At 43.1% G+C, this 18,304-nt stretch overlaps 1 protein-coding gene across 1 annotated transcript in view; it reads right to left on the minus strand.

The window, feature by feature from the left end:
- Positions 1 to 9,758: 9,758 nt before the first annotated feature.
- Positions 9,759 to 18,304, minus strand: part of fat1a (FAT atypical cadherin 1a) — a 102,359-nt gene continuing 93,813 nt past the window's right edge. Inside the window, exons 21-29 of the mRNA XM_070437152.1 lie at positions 18,248 to 18,304; positions 16,611 to 17,091; positions 16,179 to 16,332; positions 15,458 to 15,568; positions 14,660 to 15,303; positions 13,567 to 13,701; positions 11,946 to 12,005; positions 11,271 to 11,306; positions 9,759 to 10,522 (exon numbers count right to left, since the gene is read on the minus strand). Coding sequence (XP_070293253.1) covers positions 9,834 to 10,522; positions 11,271 to 11,306; positions 11,946 to 12,005; positions 13,567 to 13,701; positions 14,660 to 15,303; positions 15,458 to 15,568; positions 16,179 to 16,332; positions 16,611 to 17,091; positions 18,248 to 18,304 — 2,367 coding nt within the window. The 3' untranslated portion in view covers positions 9,759 to 9,833. The remainder of the gene's footprint in view (positions 10,523 to 11,270; positions 11,307 to 11,945; positions 12,006 to 13,566; positions 13,702 to 14,659; positions 15,304 to 15,457; positions 15,569 to 16,178; positions 16,333 to 16,610; positions 17,092 to 18,247) is intronic.

Below are 18,304 nucleotides of genomic sequence, written 5' to 3' on the forward strand. Positions count from 1 at the left end.
GGTAAATTCAGCCCTTCTTTAAATTCAACCTTCCCTATCACTGCAAAAGGAAATACCGGGATAACTGAGTAACACCATTTACTCATTTATAAGGGCTCAATTCAATCAAACCTACTCAAACCATAATACTTGAACTATTTCTGAGTGTTTGATTTAGCCTACCTGGAGTGCCAGGTTTGCAMTTTAGGGACTTTTCTGTTGGTTCCATTGCAACAGACAAGCTCAATYAAGCACATCTGAAGTGAAATAAAAAAAAATATTATTGAACCCAGGTTTGAACCCACAACAGTCTGATTGGATTCATTCAAGACAAAGACCTTCCATCGTTCAGAGCCTCAACCAGAAATAACGCAGAAACATACTATGGCTTCACTCTGAATGTTTATCAGAGACGTTAATTATCTGAAAGTTGTTCCTCTCACTGACATGGTCATTTAATATCGACGTCAAACCACACCTGCATAAAGCCTAATCATTCTGAGTGAGCCCGCGGTGCGGTGATCCTTTATCTGCAACTGATTGAATTGGGGCCTTGTACATTTTCAGTTGTAAAGCTTTTCTTTCATCCAAAAAGTACTAGAAGGAAATAGTAGCAACATTTGTCCATGGTCAATATGTACAGTTCATGACAAAATGCAGTAGCTACTGGATATTTTTGCCAGAAAAKAAGAAAGTTCATAAAATCTATTGTATGAGCACCTGCGAAACCAATAACTGTTATCGATAGGCAATCCTCCTTGATCAATAGATGTGACCCGATAACACTCCAGACATCAGCAGTCCACACACACAATTGCCCTCAGCATGGTATGTTTGCACAATGGGTATAAATTCATATAAATACACCAAATCTCTTAGTAGCAAGATACACTGCAAAAAGACAGCTTAAAGAGCAGGTAAGATGCTAATTTCTGTACTATATCGCTACTACAGTACATGGTACACATAATGTTGATGTCTTTATGATATACACATATTACTGTATCCGAAAAGTGGTTGAGCCTTTCTAACAGTTATACTTCATGTTTTATACATTTTCCTTGTTCACTCCTGCTCCTCTTTCTGTCCACTGCCTCTACATTTCCAACCATTGATACAATCAGGGATCTGAGAAGCATATGGTAYAGCAACATCTTCCCACGACGTGGTCTCCATCTGCTTTAGAGGTTTGTTGACCAATCATGAGATCGACAACAACCATGACATCATCCAAACCCATTTCGATCCAGCCAGAGGTGACTATTGCTTTGGTTAATAACGAGTTTCCTCCCAGCTCTGACCGATCCAAAGAGGCAAGCTTACTACGCAGTGGGGGATACCAGTAAGGCTAACGCTTGGACCTTGCCTGAGTATATCACTCAAAGCTACTACAACTCACTGAAGTCAGGGAACAGAAACAGGGACAGGATGATTGTCAGGGTTGTCCGGGCCAATGGGTCAAATCAGTTCAGGTTGGACGAGGTCTTTGTCACTCAAATGTATCCGCTCAATGACAACCAAGCAAAGTCCTTTGATCCAAATCACACAAATAGCATTGGCTTCGACCTCTAAATTCATATGTTACAGATCGTCAGAGGGAAGAACAACACACTGGCCGATTTGGAGGCATTTCTGATGCAWTCAGGATATCAAACGTGCCCGACACCCGMATTTCAAGTCTGTTCCGCAAAGTCGGTCCGATTCCAAAGGCTTCAGATGGTGGAAATCAATACAGAGGATGTTTGTCACCTGATCAAATTTGAAGTCAAATCAGCCAAGAACGGCTACCTGAAAATTAGTTGGAGCAACCTACCATGGACCGTTACATGGTGGTGGGACTTTTCAAGGATGATGCTAGTCCGACCAAACTAGCTGAGTCCCCTGTCGGCAACAACACATCCAGAACCTCGGCCGTTTCCGTGACCCTGAACCCCGGTCTTCAGGTCAGGCTGCATAAACGGAAATCTCTCTGGGACATGACTGACATAAAAGTCTGGCGTGGTGCTGAATTTGACGATGCGGACGGGTTGATTCCCATTGTTGTGAAAGGCTACGACACTAGTCTGCAGCTCTACATTAAAAACGGCTACGCCTGYGCTCGTCTGTTTCTGAAGACGTTCTTCGCTGACTGGAAGGAGGTGTTTAATCACTCGTGGGTAGGGTACTAGTCTGCGAACAGCGTCAACAACAACGAGTAGCAAACCTACCAGTGGGCAGTGTATTTTACTAGAGACTTCCTTAGAGGAGATACCTGCATATGATGTCTATTTTTATGAGTTCAGCGTGGCCATTTCTCCAGGTTCCCAGGTTCGATTCATGCTGTTGAACAACAATGAAGTAGCACGTACAGTAGCCTGGGAAAGTCAACCCTAAAAACCAAAKCCCACAATGAAATGTTTTATGATATAATGTTGGGGTCTATGAAGCAAATCTTTATATAAAAAAGTATTTAACCGTTGAATCATCGTTGACATGTAACTTTAGGAAGGAAGGAAACATGAATTTGAATCTTGAGTCTGATTACAAATCACCTGTTTTTATTTGGCACCCTTGTTTCATGAATAACTCTGACCTAATTTTCTAAATAAAATGCAATAGTAATCAACTGTACTGAATAAGCTATATCTATGATTAACGTGTTCATAATGTTAAAGTTGATGAATAACATCGCAAGAATACGTTTATMAGTATGCAGTCATGTTGAAGTATATGCATTCAACTTTTACAGTACAATTGGATCTTTAAATAAATGTAATACATATTAGAGTTGTAGTGTCACTGTTTTTATATAGTGGTGAGTGCCCCAGATGATCTGTTTATGAGATAAATAGTTAAGTCTGTTAAAACCTCTCTTGGGTACGTGAGACATTAGCGTCCCACCTCTTCAACAGCCAGTGAAACTGCTGGGCGCCAAATTCAAATACAGAAATACTCATTATAAAAATTCTGAAAACAAAACATATTTTACATAGATTTAAAGATTAACTTCTTGTGAATCCAACCACGGTGTCAGATTTTAAAATGCTTTTCGGCGAAAGCATACCTTACGATTATTTGAGAACATAGCCCAGCAGACAAATCATTACAAACAGTAACCAGCCAAGTAGAACAGTTACACAAGTCAGAAATAGAGATAAAATTAATCCCTTACCTTTGATGATCTTCATATGGTTGCACTCAGCAGACATTCATTTACTCAATAAATGTTCATTTTGTTCGATAAAGTCTCTTTATATACAAAAACCTCAGTTTTGTTCGCGCGTGTTCTTCAGTAATCCACAGGCTCAAATGCAGTCAAAACAGGCAGACAAAAAAATCCCAAATTGTATCCGTAAAGTTCATAGAAACATGTCAAACGATGTTTATATTCAATCCTCAGGTTGTTTTTAGCCTAAATAATCGATAATATTTCAACCGGACAATAACGTCGTCAATTTAAAAGGTAAACAAGAAAGGCACTCTCTCGGTCTCGCACATGAAAAAGCTCTGTGACACTTTAGGGTCTACTCATTCAGACTGCTCTTACTTCCTAATTTTTCAGAATACAAGCCTGAAACAATTTGTAAAGACTGTTGACTTTCTAGTAGAAGGCATAGAAACTGCAATTTGAGTCCTAAGTCAATGGATACTGTAATGGCATTGAATAGAAAAAAAAGAAAAAAAAGAAAACGACTTCCTGAATRGATTTTCCTCAGGTTTTCGCCTGCCAAATCAGTTCTGTTATACACAGACACTAWTTTAACAGGTTTTGGAAACTTTAGAGTGTTTTCTATCCAAATCTACCAGTTATATGCATATCATATCTTCTGGGCCCGAGAAGCAGGCTGTTTAATTTGGGCATGCATTTCATCCAAAATTCCGAATGCTGCCCCCTACCCTAGAGAAGACCAATGTTTGAAGTCCATGWCCTGAAGCAGCAATGTAGCATTATGCCAAGTTCAAGCTAAACTGCAATAATGTGATTAACGAGGGATCTCAATAACTCAAACATGGAGAATTCTGATAAATGAACCTCGTTTGTGGCTGGTAACCAAGATGTAATGCGACTCAGTTTTGATGTTAACATGATAACAGGGAATATGCKTTACTGTATCGGCCTAACACRCTGTCTGACTACACCTATGCAGGCTAGACAATTTCCTRATTATGTCACTCGAGACCATTCCAGAACAATAGGTGGCACTGAGCGGAATCGAGACAGGATTGTTGTTAGAGTTGTCTGTAGAGATTTGAGGAGAATTGACCATATTTTTATTATACATCACTATCCAGTTCAGCGCAATCAGCCAAATACGGATTACGATCAGACAAATACCTTTGTGATACACATCGACCTTATTAGACAGATCTGAAATCGAAATTTGATATCATTTCTGGAWTAAGCAGGATTCAAAATTAACACATACATGCACAGTGAAGTCAAGGAATACAGTCATAATGAGACCTCAAGCTGTGAAAACACATGAGGTTGTTGATTGCTGGTATGAAGCTTGAGGTCAATACTTTAGGGTGGGGGAATGCCGGAATTAGATGGAGCGACCTAACCGCAGAAGGTTATGGACTTGGGGGTGAAGGTGGCACTTTTGGAAGACAACAACAGTCAGACTCAGTCAACATCTACCTCAGTCTCCACAGTCAATGGAGTCTATGACAGTTGGGTGATCCTAAACCCCGGTCTTCAGGTCAGGCTCCTCACAAGTAAACCATGGTGGTCCGGTGATGGAAATCTGGAGCAGCTCTGAGTTTGACGATGCCAATGCAGAGATGCCTGTTCAGATTTGAGGCTTCGACACCAGTCTACAGTTCTACACTAAAAAACACAATGCCGGTCTACAGTTCTACACTAAAAAACACAATGCCGGTCTACAGTTCTACACTAAAAAACACAATGCCGGTCTACAGTTCTACACTAAAAACGACTACGCCTGCGCTCGTCTGTTCCTTCACTGACTGGAAGGAGGTGTTTTATAGCTCTTGGGTGGTTATACTTATATGACACAGTTCTGAGAAAATGATCAAAAACCGAGTGGCAATATGTGGTAAATAAAGAAGCATTCTTCTTGAGGTGACAGCTCGGTTCATGCTGTAAAAATAGTGAGGAAAAAACAATCACTGGAACTTGGAAGGGAACAAATGATCAACAAAATAAACAAGATGAACTGAAATAGAATCACACATAATTGAGGTTAAATCACAATTCAACTTGTATATACAGTATAATACTCTTTCCTCCTTTTTGTATTTGAGTCGATTTGATTCCAGCTTATCACAAATCAATTCCAGYTTGCTTTTGGTGTGTTGTGACAATTGCATGGTATGGGTTTTTAACATTAATATGGTGGTGTGAAAATGTTTGTAACCTGATCTGTGCAGTGTGTGTGTGTGCTTTGATTGAGGCTAAGGTGGTGCGATCGTTTATAATGTAAAAGGTTGATGAWTGACTGAACATTGTGAAAATACATCAGTATGCAGTAGACTTGAATTTCAACTGTCTACACTTGCGAGCATGATGACATTTACCTTTGATAGGGAGGTTTATCTAACAGAACTCTCAATGGTTCTGTTATTGAGATCACTTGTCAAATATAAGAAGCTGATTGGCATTCAATTTCATCCATCATTGCAAAACAATTGATTTGGAAAAAATGTACAGTTGAAGCCAGAAGTTTACATACACCTTAGCCAAATACATTTAAACTCAGTTTTTCACAATTCCTGACAATTAATCCTAGTAAAAGTCCCTGTCTTAGGTCAGTTAGGATCACCACTTTATTTTAAGAATGTGAAATGTCAGAATAATAGTAGAGAGAATTATTTATTTCAGCTTTTATTTCTTTCATCACATTCCCAGTGGGTCAGAAGTTTACATACACTCCAATTAGTATTTGGTAGCATTGCCTTTAAATTGTTGAACTTAGGTCAAATTTCGGGTATCCTTCCACAAGCTTCCCACAATAAGTTGGGTGAATTTGGCCAATTTCCTCCTGACAGAGCTGGTGAAACTGAGTCAGGTTTGTAGGCCTCCTTGCTCACACTTTTTCAGTTCTGCCCACAAATGTTCTATAAGATTGAGGTCAGAGCTTGTGATGGCCACTCCAATTACCTTGACTTGTTTTGTCCTTAAACCATTTTTCCACAACTTTGGAAGTATGCTTGGGGTCAAGCCCCCCCTTTTTTCTCCAAACATAATGATGGCTCATTATGCCATGCAGTTCTATTTTTGTTTTATCAGACCAGAGGACATTTCTCCAAAAAGTACGATCTTTGTCCCCATGTGCAGTTGCAAACCGTCGTATCTGGCTTTTTTTATGGCGTTTTGAGCAGTGGCTTCTTCCTTGCTGAGTGCACTTTCAGGTTATGTCGATATAGGACTCGTTTTACTGTGGATATAGATACTTTTGTACCTGTGTTCCTTCAACATCTTCACAAGATCCTTTGCTGTTGTTCTGGGATTGATTTGCACTTTTCACACCAAAGTACGTTCATCTCTAGGAGACAGAACACGTTCTCCTTCCTGAGCGATATGGCGGCTGCGTCGGTAGCATGGTGTTTATACTTGCGTACTATTGTTTGTACAGATGAACGTGGTACCTTCAGGCATTTGGAAATTGCTCCCAAGATGAACCAGACTTGTGGGAGGTCAAAATTTTTTTTCTGAGTCTTGGATGATTTCTTTTGATTTTCCATGATGTCAAGCAAAGAGGCACTGAGTTTGAAGGTAGGCCCTTGAAATACATCCACAGGTACACCTCCAATTGACTCAAATGATGTCAATTAGCCTATCAGAAAGCTTCTAAAGCCATGACATCATTTTCTGGAATTTCCAAGCTGTTTAAAGCACAGTCAATTTGGCATTTGTAAACTTCTACCCACTAGAATTGTGATACAGTGAAAATAATCTGTCTGTAAACAAATTGTTGGAAAAATGACTTGTGTCATGCACAAAGTAGATGACCTAACCAACTGCCAAAACTATAGTTTGCTAACAAGAAATTTGTGGAGTGGTTGAAAAACAAGTTTTTAATGACTCAAACCTAAGCTGTATGTAAAACTTCCGACATCAACTGTATGTTATACACATGATATTTCTACAGTTGACTTTGATGTTTACCCTTGCTTGCTTTACTTAATTGCCCCTAAGTAAAGTTGTATCGAATTGAATTAAATGAAATACTTGAAACACCAGCAGCAAATAAAAGACAAGGAACCCAAATGTTTTTTTTTATGAATAATTTATTGCCAGTAGGAAAGCGTGAGCTAGTGGCAGTATTCAATAAAAACCTTAACAAGACCATAGCACTGCTCACACCCACATCGACATCTGAAAAAGTCAAGTGTCTATGGATAACTTTGCACTATAAATATATTGGGTCCCATTTTCGTGGTGGAAAAATAAAGAGGTTCCAAAGTCGCCATTTACAAACAAACAAAACAAATAAAAAATAGAACAACACAAGAATATGCAGTCGCTCATCGAAGACCCTTTTTTGAAATGAGCAGGAGACGATCAACTTTCAACGGATACATCGTGTTTTGGAAAAGCAGAGCTCTTCTCTTTTGTTAAATACGTTTCAGTTTTTTCTTCTTGTGAATGAAGGAACAGTAAGGCTGATAATGTAGCACACCATTTAACTTGTGTTTTTTGGGGGGGGAAACAAAAGCTTAAAATATCTACAAAACCTAGTAAACCTTGAAATCAAAACTGTACATTTAAATTTACATTGAACGAGGATTTGTATCAAAAATCAGTTTGCACGGTTTTACCTCTACAAATACAGATATCACCTTGAATTCKGTGTTTTATTTATCATAATCGTTATTGTGTCAATGGTTTTCTTTTTTACTTCGTAGTTGTACATCAATGCAGTTGTCCGTCAGACATTTCTTGTGCATAATTGACACTTACTTAAAACAATGGCACAGCCAACTCAAACAGGGGTATTTTTCCAGTACTGCAGGAGTTGGACTGAGWAGATAGAGGAGGCTTCGGGGTCCAGTGCTAAATGATATCTCCTTGAAGACACTGCCGCCCAGCCAAGCAGCCTTCAGAGTAAGACCAGTCCACATTACTCCTGTTTAGGTGAACAAATGCATTGCTCTGTGTGTGTACAGTGCCTTGCGAAAGTATTCACAAATGATACAAACCACCAAAAAAATCTATTTTAATTCCAGGTTGTATGGCAACAAAATAGGAAAAATGCGAAAGGGGGTTTCGCATTTTTCCTATTTTGTTGCCATACAACCTGGAATTAAAATAGATTTTTTTGGTGGTTTGTATCATTTGTTTTACACAACATGCCTACCTCTTTGAAGATGCAAAATATTGTTAAACAAGAAATAAGACAAAAAAAATGAAAACTTGAGTGTGCATAACTATTCACCCCCCCCCCAAAGTAAAGGGTACTGTAGAGCCACATTTTGCAGCAATTACAGCTGCAAGTCTCTTGGGGTATGTCTCTATAAGCCTGGCACATCTAACCACTGGGATTTTTGCTCATTCTTATAGGCAAAACTGCTCCAGCTCCTTCAAGTTGGATGGGTTCATGCTGGTGTTCAGCAATCTTTAAGTCATACCACAGATTCTCAATTGGATTGATGTNAGGCAAAACTGCTCCAGCTCCTTCAAGTTGGATGGGTTCATGCTGGTGTTCAGCAATCTTTAAGTCATACCACAGATTCTCAATTGGATTGATGTCTGGGCTTTGACAAGGCCATTCCAAGACCTGGCCATGGTGTTCTCGGGGTGATGAGAGGTGTTGGGTTTGTGCCAGACATAGTGTTTTCCTTGATGGCGAAAAAGCTCAAATATAGTCTCATCTGACCAGAGTACCTTCTTCCATATGTTTGGGGAGTCTCACACATGCCTTATTTTTTTCTTTAAGCAATGGCTTTTTTTCTGGCCACTCTTCCGTAAACCCTAGCTCTGTGGAGTGTACGGCTTAAAGTGGTCCTATGGACAGATACTCCAATCTCCGCTGTGGAGCTTTGCAGCTCCTTCAGGGTTATCTTTGTTGCCTCTCTGATTAATGCCCTCCTTGCCTGCTCTGTGAGTATTGGTGGGCAGCCCTCTCTTGGCAGGTTTATTGTGGTGCCATATTCTTTTCATTTTTKAATAATGGTTTTAATGGTGCTCTATGGGATGTTCAAAGTTTCAGATATTTTTTTTATAACCCAACCCTGATCTGTACTTCTCCACTCCCTGACCTGTTTGGAGAGCTCCTTGGTCTTCATGGTGCCACTTGCTTGGTGGTTCCCCTTGCTTAGTGGTGTTGCAGACTCTGGGGCCTTTCAGAACAGGTGTGTATATATACTGAGATCATGTGACAGATCACGTGACACTTAGATTTCACACAGGTGGACTTTATTTAATTAATTATGTGACTTCTGAAGGTAATTGGTTGAACCAGATCTTATTTAGGGTCTTCATAGCAAAGGGGTGAATACATATGCACGCACCACTTTTCCGTTTGTAATTTTTTWGATTTTTTTGAAACAAGTAATTTTTTTCATTTCACTTCACCAATTTGGACTATTATGTGTATGTCCATTACATGAAATACAAATAAAAATCAAATTTAAATTACAGGTTGTAATGCAACAAAATAGGAAAAAACACCAAGGGGGTGAATACTTTTGCATGGCACTGTATGTATAAGTGTGTCTGTGTCAGTGTAGTGTCTCTTTGTGTTGTGTGCAGTTGTAGTGTGTACATACACGGGTAGAGGGGGTTAACATACACGGGTAGAGGGGGTTAACATAAGGTAGAGATGGATGGGTGGGGGGGATNATAAGGTAGAGATGGATGGGTGGGGGGGATTGGGGGGGGGTTCAGGCACTTTTGTTTGGATCCAGTGTCAGACTTCAGTGTGCTGTTGGGAGTCCAGTGCGGGGATGGCCAGCCGCTCAAAGTGTCCCTCGTCACCGCTCTCATAGTCGCTCATCATGACCTCTGACTCCTCGCAGCACGCCGACATGTCCGAGCAGGAGGCCGTGGATGTGTACAGGGACATGGACATGTTGTCCAGCGCCGGCGCCTCAAAGTCCCCCCGCCCGTACCCCATGGGGTAGCCGCCACGGTAGCTGCTGGCGCCGCCCATGGTGGAGGTCGGGGTGGAGTTGGTGGCGGCCATGGAGCTTCCCCGGCCCAGGCTGCCCTCAGCGTCGCTGGGGTAGTGGTGGTGCGGTAGGTACTGGTTAAGGCTATAGAGCTGGGGCAGTGGTGGGCGGTGGCGTACCCCCGAGGCCGAACTCGAACCTGGGCTGCCAGGAGGCGCCAGGTCCCTCCGGGGTGGTTCCAGGGTGGCGTAGCGGTCGCCATACTCGGATAGCGGCGGCGGGGGCAGGTCCTCGTGGGCGGGGAAGTCCTCTGGCGGCAGCGGGAAGTCGCTCTCGATGTCGTAGCCGCCGGGGTAGTAGTCAGTATCGATGGCGTTYGGGTCACTGTACAGGGGGGCCGGGGACTCCACGACCTCATACTGCGGGAACTCCTGGATTCCAGGAAGTTGAACACTTGGCATCCAATCAGATGTGTCCCAGTGATAGCCTGTTGGACAGGATGCAAAGAATTAGACACCACAGGTCCCACCACCCTACCCCTCAAAGCACACACACACACACACACACACACACTAGCACAGATCAGATTACATACATTTACACAACAGCAGCATATTAGTGTTAAAAACCCACACCATGCAATTTTCATGACACACCAACACATTCAGTTGGATGTGTTAAAAAATAAACACAAAAATCACAAAACAGTTTAAAATGCACACACGTTCTTTGCAAATACACACGTACACACACATAGTATAAACAAATACTGATTAAGATTAATACACTTGAAACAGACACTTTTACTACATTTACTGCTTTTATGGAGTGGTTTATGCTGAGATCATTTCAAAATGGGGGTGAATACGATTAGTGATTTTCAAAGCAACGTTTCAAACAGTTTCTTTAAAGTTGTCTCTAAGTTTTTTAGTGTCAGACATCAAAGGAATCTAACTTCATTCAACGTGGGACTGTTATAGTTACTGGGGGAAAGGGGGAACACAAAACACATTTTAGTGTCTAYATGAGGGATTTGAATTGAAGTACTGTGACAAAATTAGTTTGCAAGTTTAGTTTATAATTATCGATATATTTTTTTCAACCAAATAATGCTTACACATTTCCAGTCTTATTTCCTCACAGCATCTACGTCATGCAAAGGATTGTTTTGTTGGTTGACAGAAAGGGGGGGAAACACCACTGGGCTTCAGGCAAAAAAATGACAAAACAGTCACCTCTTGGGTTCTTGAGATCATGAGCCAAAAAAGACTCTTTAGACGAGGCGAGACGGGAGAGGAGAGAGGGAAAACAAGTCAAGTTAAGAACCTGAGAGAGAAAAGCCCAGAACAAGAATGAAACATGAAAAAAAAACACCTACTGCTCTGAGTAAAGATACACGCTTACAATACAAACAGTAGTGCCATTTTCTTAAACAGTCAATCGAGGGGCAAGGGAAATKAACCTAGCACCTTCCAAAAGATACTTTTGCTGCTCTGTTAATTGGCCAATCGTGTGAGACATTTCAATTTTGAGACTCAAATTAGGCAGCGCGATTCAAATTACAATAATTTGGATGACAATGAAATGAGGCATATCATTGGATAAGGAAATGGCATCTCCGAGGGCTAACTCATCATCCTGACACTGAGGACGGAGCACGAAACTACCAGACCTGGGTTAAAATAGTATTCAAAATCATTTTAAACTGTGCTTGCCTGTTGCAATGGAAATTTGTTTTTAAAGTGCAAACTCCGCCCACCTGCTACTCCAGGCAGGCGGAAGCAAACACTCAAAGTACTTGAAAGATTTGAAATAGTATTTGAACCCAGGTCTGGAAACTATGGAACGCAACCACACAGTAACACCACAGACGACTAACAAGTAGTGAGGTGATAGTAGTAAAAAAGTACCTTCTCCTTCCACCGAGTCAATAACAGAGTTGACAAGGTGGATAACCGTCACTATGGAGGCTTGTGAAAGGCAAGGGAAAGGAGCAGATGAGGAATATTTTCACATTAGTACAAATGGTTTGGAAAAACAAACCAAACAAAAAATGGACGAGCACGTTTGCGTCGGGAAACGTTTCTCGAACGTCGGTTTGACGTTTCCCTACAAAAACATTTTTTCCCCTGTGTTGCTCTGAAACGTATGGAGTTTTTGGTTGGAGGGGGTGGGGACGAAGATAGGGAGGGTAAGACTTTGACTGCATGATGTTGAAGGATGTCTACATTGGATGTTTGGGTTTCAATGGTTGGACACAAACACAGAGGTGGAACGGGACACGGTGGAGAGGGAGTTTGGTCTTTGTGCAGGAGAACACACAGCAACAACATACGGAGATGCTGGGGGTGCCATTGACAGTATGGAAGGAAGGATCAGAGAAATTCTCAAGAATAAAAACGCCTTTCCAGCCCTAAAATRGCTAAGACTATATTTTGTCCAAATACAGTGAACATTTAAAAAAAAATAATACTTCACAAAGAAGTTGAAATATTTTCTATATAGATATACTGTAAAGATATCTATGATAAATACATTAGATCTATGTATCAGAAATCCAGCAGGTTTTCACGGTCAGGTTAAGGGTAAGTACAGATGAAGGTTGTGGTGATTGATGGCAAACACATTCCCCACAACCCAATGGGAAATGAGGGCAGATATGGGAGAAGAACCATCATATGTACTTTATACCCTTGCTTAATTCTCCTCGCTGTCTTCTTCAAACATCCATCCGTGGCTAGATTTTGTTTTAAAAGAAACACATGCGAAAAGAGACAAACAAAAAAAGGGTCTTACAAGTAAATAAAAGAAAATAACTTAAAATCATGTTATGATGCTAATTTGCTAACTTCCTTGGCTAATGCTAATTTCCCCTCTTGCCACTTCAGTGGGGAAGCCTGTACAAGCAAGCCTGGTTTGCGGCTAGGGCTGAGTAGAGGGCAAGAGAGAAAAAAGAAAGAGACCGACAACAGAAAGGCTTTTTTATTCCTGGAGAATATGGCAATTTAAAAAAAAATCTTTGATCGCTTCCTTCTGTACCGAGGTGATTGAGGACTTACAAGCTGACCCCTAGTTAAAACCGTGTTCTGGGTCTGTGGACCGATTTGATCCAAATGGGAACTGAAGCCCCGCAGCAAAGAGGGAGAGAAAAGAACACATGACCCCACAGAGCCACCGCTGCAGCCAATCACGGCATGCAAAGAGCGATGATTAGCATGTAGCATGTATACAAGTCAACTACAGCCAAGGGGCCACTCTACAAAGAACTGCAGTCAAACAAGAACCAGATGACTTTTCCACAAGCATCCCCACGTTTGTCTTCCACTGCAAACATGCAAGAGTCTGATGTACTTCCTCRGAATTCAGAAATATACAACCAAAGTAAAAGTACATATTTAGATCTATATCAAGAACAAATATGGGTCTGTAAGACGACCAAACTTGGTTCACTTCGGGTATAAATCAATCTAGTCAATACATTAGGACATTTATCAATGAAAAGAGGTTGACCATTTCTGTTCAGATACATACCGTTATCGTCACAGGACTCGGATTGGAAGGAGCTGAGGGACTGGACCTCAGACATACTGCCCCTGGTGTTGTAGTGACAGGCACTGTCCTCCACTGGCTTCTTGGTCAAACAGTGATCCATGTCTACTACCTTAGCTGGAGTACAGAAGCACATACACACAGACAAACAGAGATGTAAGCTGGTGAAGTAGTATGTCCGGAAGAGACTACACGCAGGGATTTGCTACATTTCTACTGTGATCAAGTTCGAGGGTTTTTGTACGTTGGCTTTAGTATTGGACACGAGGGTTGGGAGATATTTGCCCTTTAATGACTAGATAGATTATTCCAGACTGTACAATTGATGTCCTTATTTATAACATTATTGTCACAATCTCAGTATGGCGGAAAAATAAGGCTTTGTTCATTCCTTTAGACGTATTGATACAGCCGAACTGATAGAACTGCACAGTTTTGGTTTGTAAAGCTCAAAAAGAGTGTAGTCTTGCTGTCACGTTCCTGACCTGTTTTCTGTTGTTTTGTATGTGTTTAGTTGGTCAGGACGTGAGCTGGGTGGGAATTCTATGTTGTGTGTCTAGTTTGTCTGTTTCTATGTCCAGCCTAATATGGTTCTCAATCAGAGGCAGATGGTAATCGTTGTCCCTGATTGAGAATCATATATAGGAGGCTTGTTTTGTGTTGGGATTTTGTGGGTGTTTGTTTCCTGTCTCTGTGATTGTCTGCACCAGATAGGTCTGTCTCGGTTTTTGCACATTTTGTTATTTTGTATGTTGTTTGTAGTGTTTTCACTTGTTCTTTATTAAACATGTTGAACACTAGCCGCGCTGCACTTTGGTCCAATCCTTGCTACTCCTCTTCGGATGAAGAGATGGAGGAAAGCCGTTACACTTGCATGTTACGATATACCGTCTTGCACTTCAAGATAATATCAAATATCACGATAGTCGATTTAATCATATATCGGCCCAACCCCATTGGACACACCATGAATGATGTGAAGGTAATTCCACCAATCAGCCTGACAAATCTATAGTAGGGAATCTACAAATATTAATCAACAATAAAGATATGGACTGAAGTAAAGGAGCTTTACCGTCATACTCGTAGTCCCAGCTGGGCTTCTGGATGGAGTCGCTGTCGGATACCGAGTTGGAGGGCGGCGGCGGAGGCAGGTTGGGCGCCACGCTGCACACGGCAACCGTCTTGCGGTGTCCGTGCATCGTGTCCGGGTTGAACGTGCTGAACTCGGGGTGCTCGGGGATGGCCGAGCCCTCAAACGAGTTGCGGTCCAAGTTGTTGCGCGAATCGCTGGGGATGCTGGGTGTGTACGAGCTGGGCCGAACAGGCACCTGCGGCGGAATGTCAGAGTAAATGTTCTTACAGAGCTTTGCGTCAAAGTAGGGCCGCTGGAGGAAGGAGTGCGGCGCTCCTAAACCTCCCGGGCTGCGATTGTCGTCGTCAGACTTGGACTTTCTTCGGCACGCCCTCTTGCGGATGACCACGAAGAGGACGACCAGGAGGAAAATGGAGGCCACAAAGACCACAATACCGATGACTTCTTCAAGGCCGATGTTCCAGGAGGTGGAGACGAACTCGTTGCGGACCTCGGAGCGGAGTTCGCATAGCCRSCCGRTGTWGCCCAGGGAGCAGTTGCAGGWGTACGAGCCGTAGGTGTTCTGGCATTGGCCGCCGTTGGAGCATGGGTTCTTCAGGCACTCGTCCACATCACTGAGGCACCTGCACCGCGACAAAGGACAGGGAGGATCAGGAGACAGGAACACATTGACAGTAAAAGAACACATTGACAGTAAAAGATAGTAGTTTGGCATATCTACTACTGGAGAAACTGTGGCCTTGAGAAGTAAGATGGCCGCCCTTTGTGCACACATACCTGTCACCCTGGAATCCCTGTTCACACTCACACACAGGACCATCCAGGCTGTCAATGCACTTCCCACTGTTTTTACAGGGGTTGTCTGTGCAGTATGGTCCCACCTGGCACCTGTAGCGAAAAGATACGTATTCAATACAGCAGCCTAGACCAAAGAGTAATGAGAAATAACCGTATTAYTTCCCGGGCAGTCACTGATCCAATGCTTAATCCTAGTATCTTAGAGAATGATCTATACGTGTGCATGGGATTTCAGCTCTGCGGAAACGCTCAATGCCATTTCCCACAGTGCAACGCTTCCGTTTTTTTATCAACACGAGCTCAGGCTCGATTTTCATTTCAGGTTGAGCGAATGGAGGGCTGACAGATGTTACTCTTGATGGAGAATACGGAGCCCTGGATAGGAGCAACAACAAAAAATACGGGATGATGGATATGGGAATGCAGATAAGCTGAGATCGTTTCCGCCGCCAAATATTTATACAACACATGCCAAAACAGAATATTTATTTGAAAATGTTTGAAATTGAACATTGAAATTGGTAAGAGGGCATCATTTTTAATACCATGCTTATAACAAGTAATAAATCATTATATCTGTCAGCAAACGTCAGGGAAAATGGCTCGTCTGAGCTCCCAAATCTATAATTCCATTTTCCCCCTTAAACAGTCACTATGTTAATAAAAGTATCAGATCTATACGAAAGAGACAGATTCATACCGTTGTCCTGAGTACTGCCCTCTGCACTGGCAGTAGAGGTCGTCGCCGCGTGGCACGCAAGTTCCCCCGTACAGGCAGGGGTTGGAGGCACACGGGCTGATGCCAATCTCACAGTGAGTACCCATGAACGAAGCCTTGCACTTACAGAAGTAACCTGGTGAAACAGCAGAGAAGGCATAAGAGAAACGGTTGGACATTTCATTGTAATTGTGTGTTCACAGAGCCGTGGGGAAAACAGGTTTGGATTGAGGAATGAGGATTACAGCTGTATACTTTAACTTTGGGTTCAGAAACACACGTTCGGATGATAACGTAATCATCTTTAAATAACGAAATGTTGGGCATTATAAGCAGACTAGGTTGAGGAGCATAACTAAGCAGCTTGAGTAAACACGACACCGAGCGACAAAAACCACAACGGGAGCTTCGTACCTTCGTTGGCCAGTGAGGAGCAGCTSCCCCCGTTGGTACAGGGGTTGCTGGAGCAGCCCTCGGTGGCGGGCGCCAGCACGCACCCGGGMGCCACGTCCACCACGTCCTCCAGCACGGCGTGGGCACCACGCGCCTTGGTGTTGAGCGGCAGCTCTTGGCCGTTGAGCACGATGGCTTCCACGCAGCCCCGGAGCCCATTGGTGACGGGCAAACTGCGACCGTGGCGCCCGGCTGTGGAAGAGGGGTGCTGGCGCACGTGCCCGCCGAAGTAGACGCTGTTGTCCAGGTTGAGTGTGCGCAGAGTACCCGGCGCTGTGCCCGAGGCGGCGTGCACACGGTCCAGGACTAGCTTGGCGTAGTTGCCATCCACCTCAAGGGTGACCGTGTGCCAGTCGCCGTCGTTGACCTGGGTGCTGTGTACAGAGACGATTCCAGGGCCGCTGCCGCAGTCAAACTTGTACTGCAGGCGGCCATTCACAATCTGACRGAAGGAGAAAGGGAGAGAGAGAAGTTAGGCCCTGTCCAGATAGAACCGCTAGTCCCTACCCACCATAGGAACTTCTGTAGCTCTAACCAGACTGGATAAGTATCAGCAATATGGCAAAATCTTCACCTAGGCGGGGCTACCATAATTAAGCAATAGGGAACGAGGGGGTGTGATACATGGCCAATATACCACTGCTAAGGGCTGTTCTTAACTGGTTACAAATGTAATTAGAGCAGTAAAAATAAATGTTCTAGCAGGGCAGAAATTTTACGAACTGACCTGTTGGAATGGTGGCATCCTATGACGGTGCCACGCTGAAAGTCACTGAGCTCTTCAGTAAGGCCATTCTACTGACAATGTTTGTCTATGGAGATTGCATGGCTGTGTGCTCGATTTTATACACCTTATACACCAGCAACGGGTGTGACTGAAATTAAGTCGAATCCACAAATTTGAARGGCTGTCCACATACTTTTGTATATATAATGTATCTTACCGTATGACATTGTCTTGCGATATCATGTAATATTCCAATCAGTAGGCTAACTCCCTTGGAGCACGAAGCAGTGTCCCAAATGGCACCMCATTTCATCGATAGTGCACTACTTTTGACCAGAGCCCTATGGGCCCTGCTCAAAAGTAGTGCACTACGTAGTGAATAGCTGATCCTCTGGCACCCAGACAGTACCCCGGCGAGGAATGTGTGAGAAAATGCTTTCCGCTTCCCTCTCAGCATTCCCTGAAAACAGCACGGCTGTGTGTGTTGTTCTACATGCAGCCCCACCACCGCATTCCCAGAGCCCTCATAAAAGACAACTAGCACACAGCATGGTGCCCCCCCAAGGGGAGGTCCTGGCAACTAGCGATTATCAGGCCGTTGCCTACACAGGATAACATGGGCTAATACGGGGATTGGGCATTGGACTGGGAGCTGGAGCAGCAGACTCWGAATAAATAGGACAGTACCCACAGCACAGACAAGAAAGGGGTTTGTTTACTGTGATTTCATGCCCAAGCCGGGAAAAATACTACGGTGGACTTGAAAGGGTGTGGGAAGGAGATTTTTTTTACTTATAATCTGTAGCTAGTAGCTAGAATCCGGCGTTTTCTCACATGGACACGCGCACACCGTGTTTGACCTTTGACCCACCTCCAGGATGCTGTAGTCGGTGCCCTTGGCGTACATGACGGTGGCGTGGCTGGAGAA

Source organism: Salvelinus sp. IW2-2015, linkage group LG34 (assembly GCF_002910315.2).
Source record: "Salvelinus sp. IW2-2015 linkage group LG34, ASM291031v2, whole genome shotgun sequence".
NCBI classification, from domain to species: domain Eukaryota; kingdom Metazoa; phylum Chordata; class Actinopteri; order Salmoniformes; family Salmonidae; genus Salvelinus; species Salvelinus sp. IW2-2015.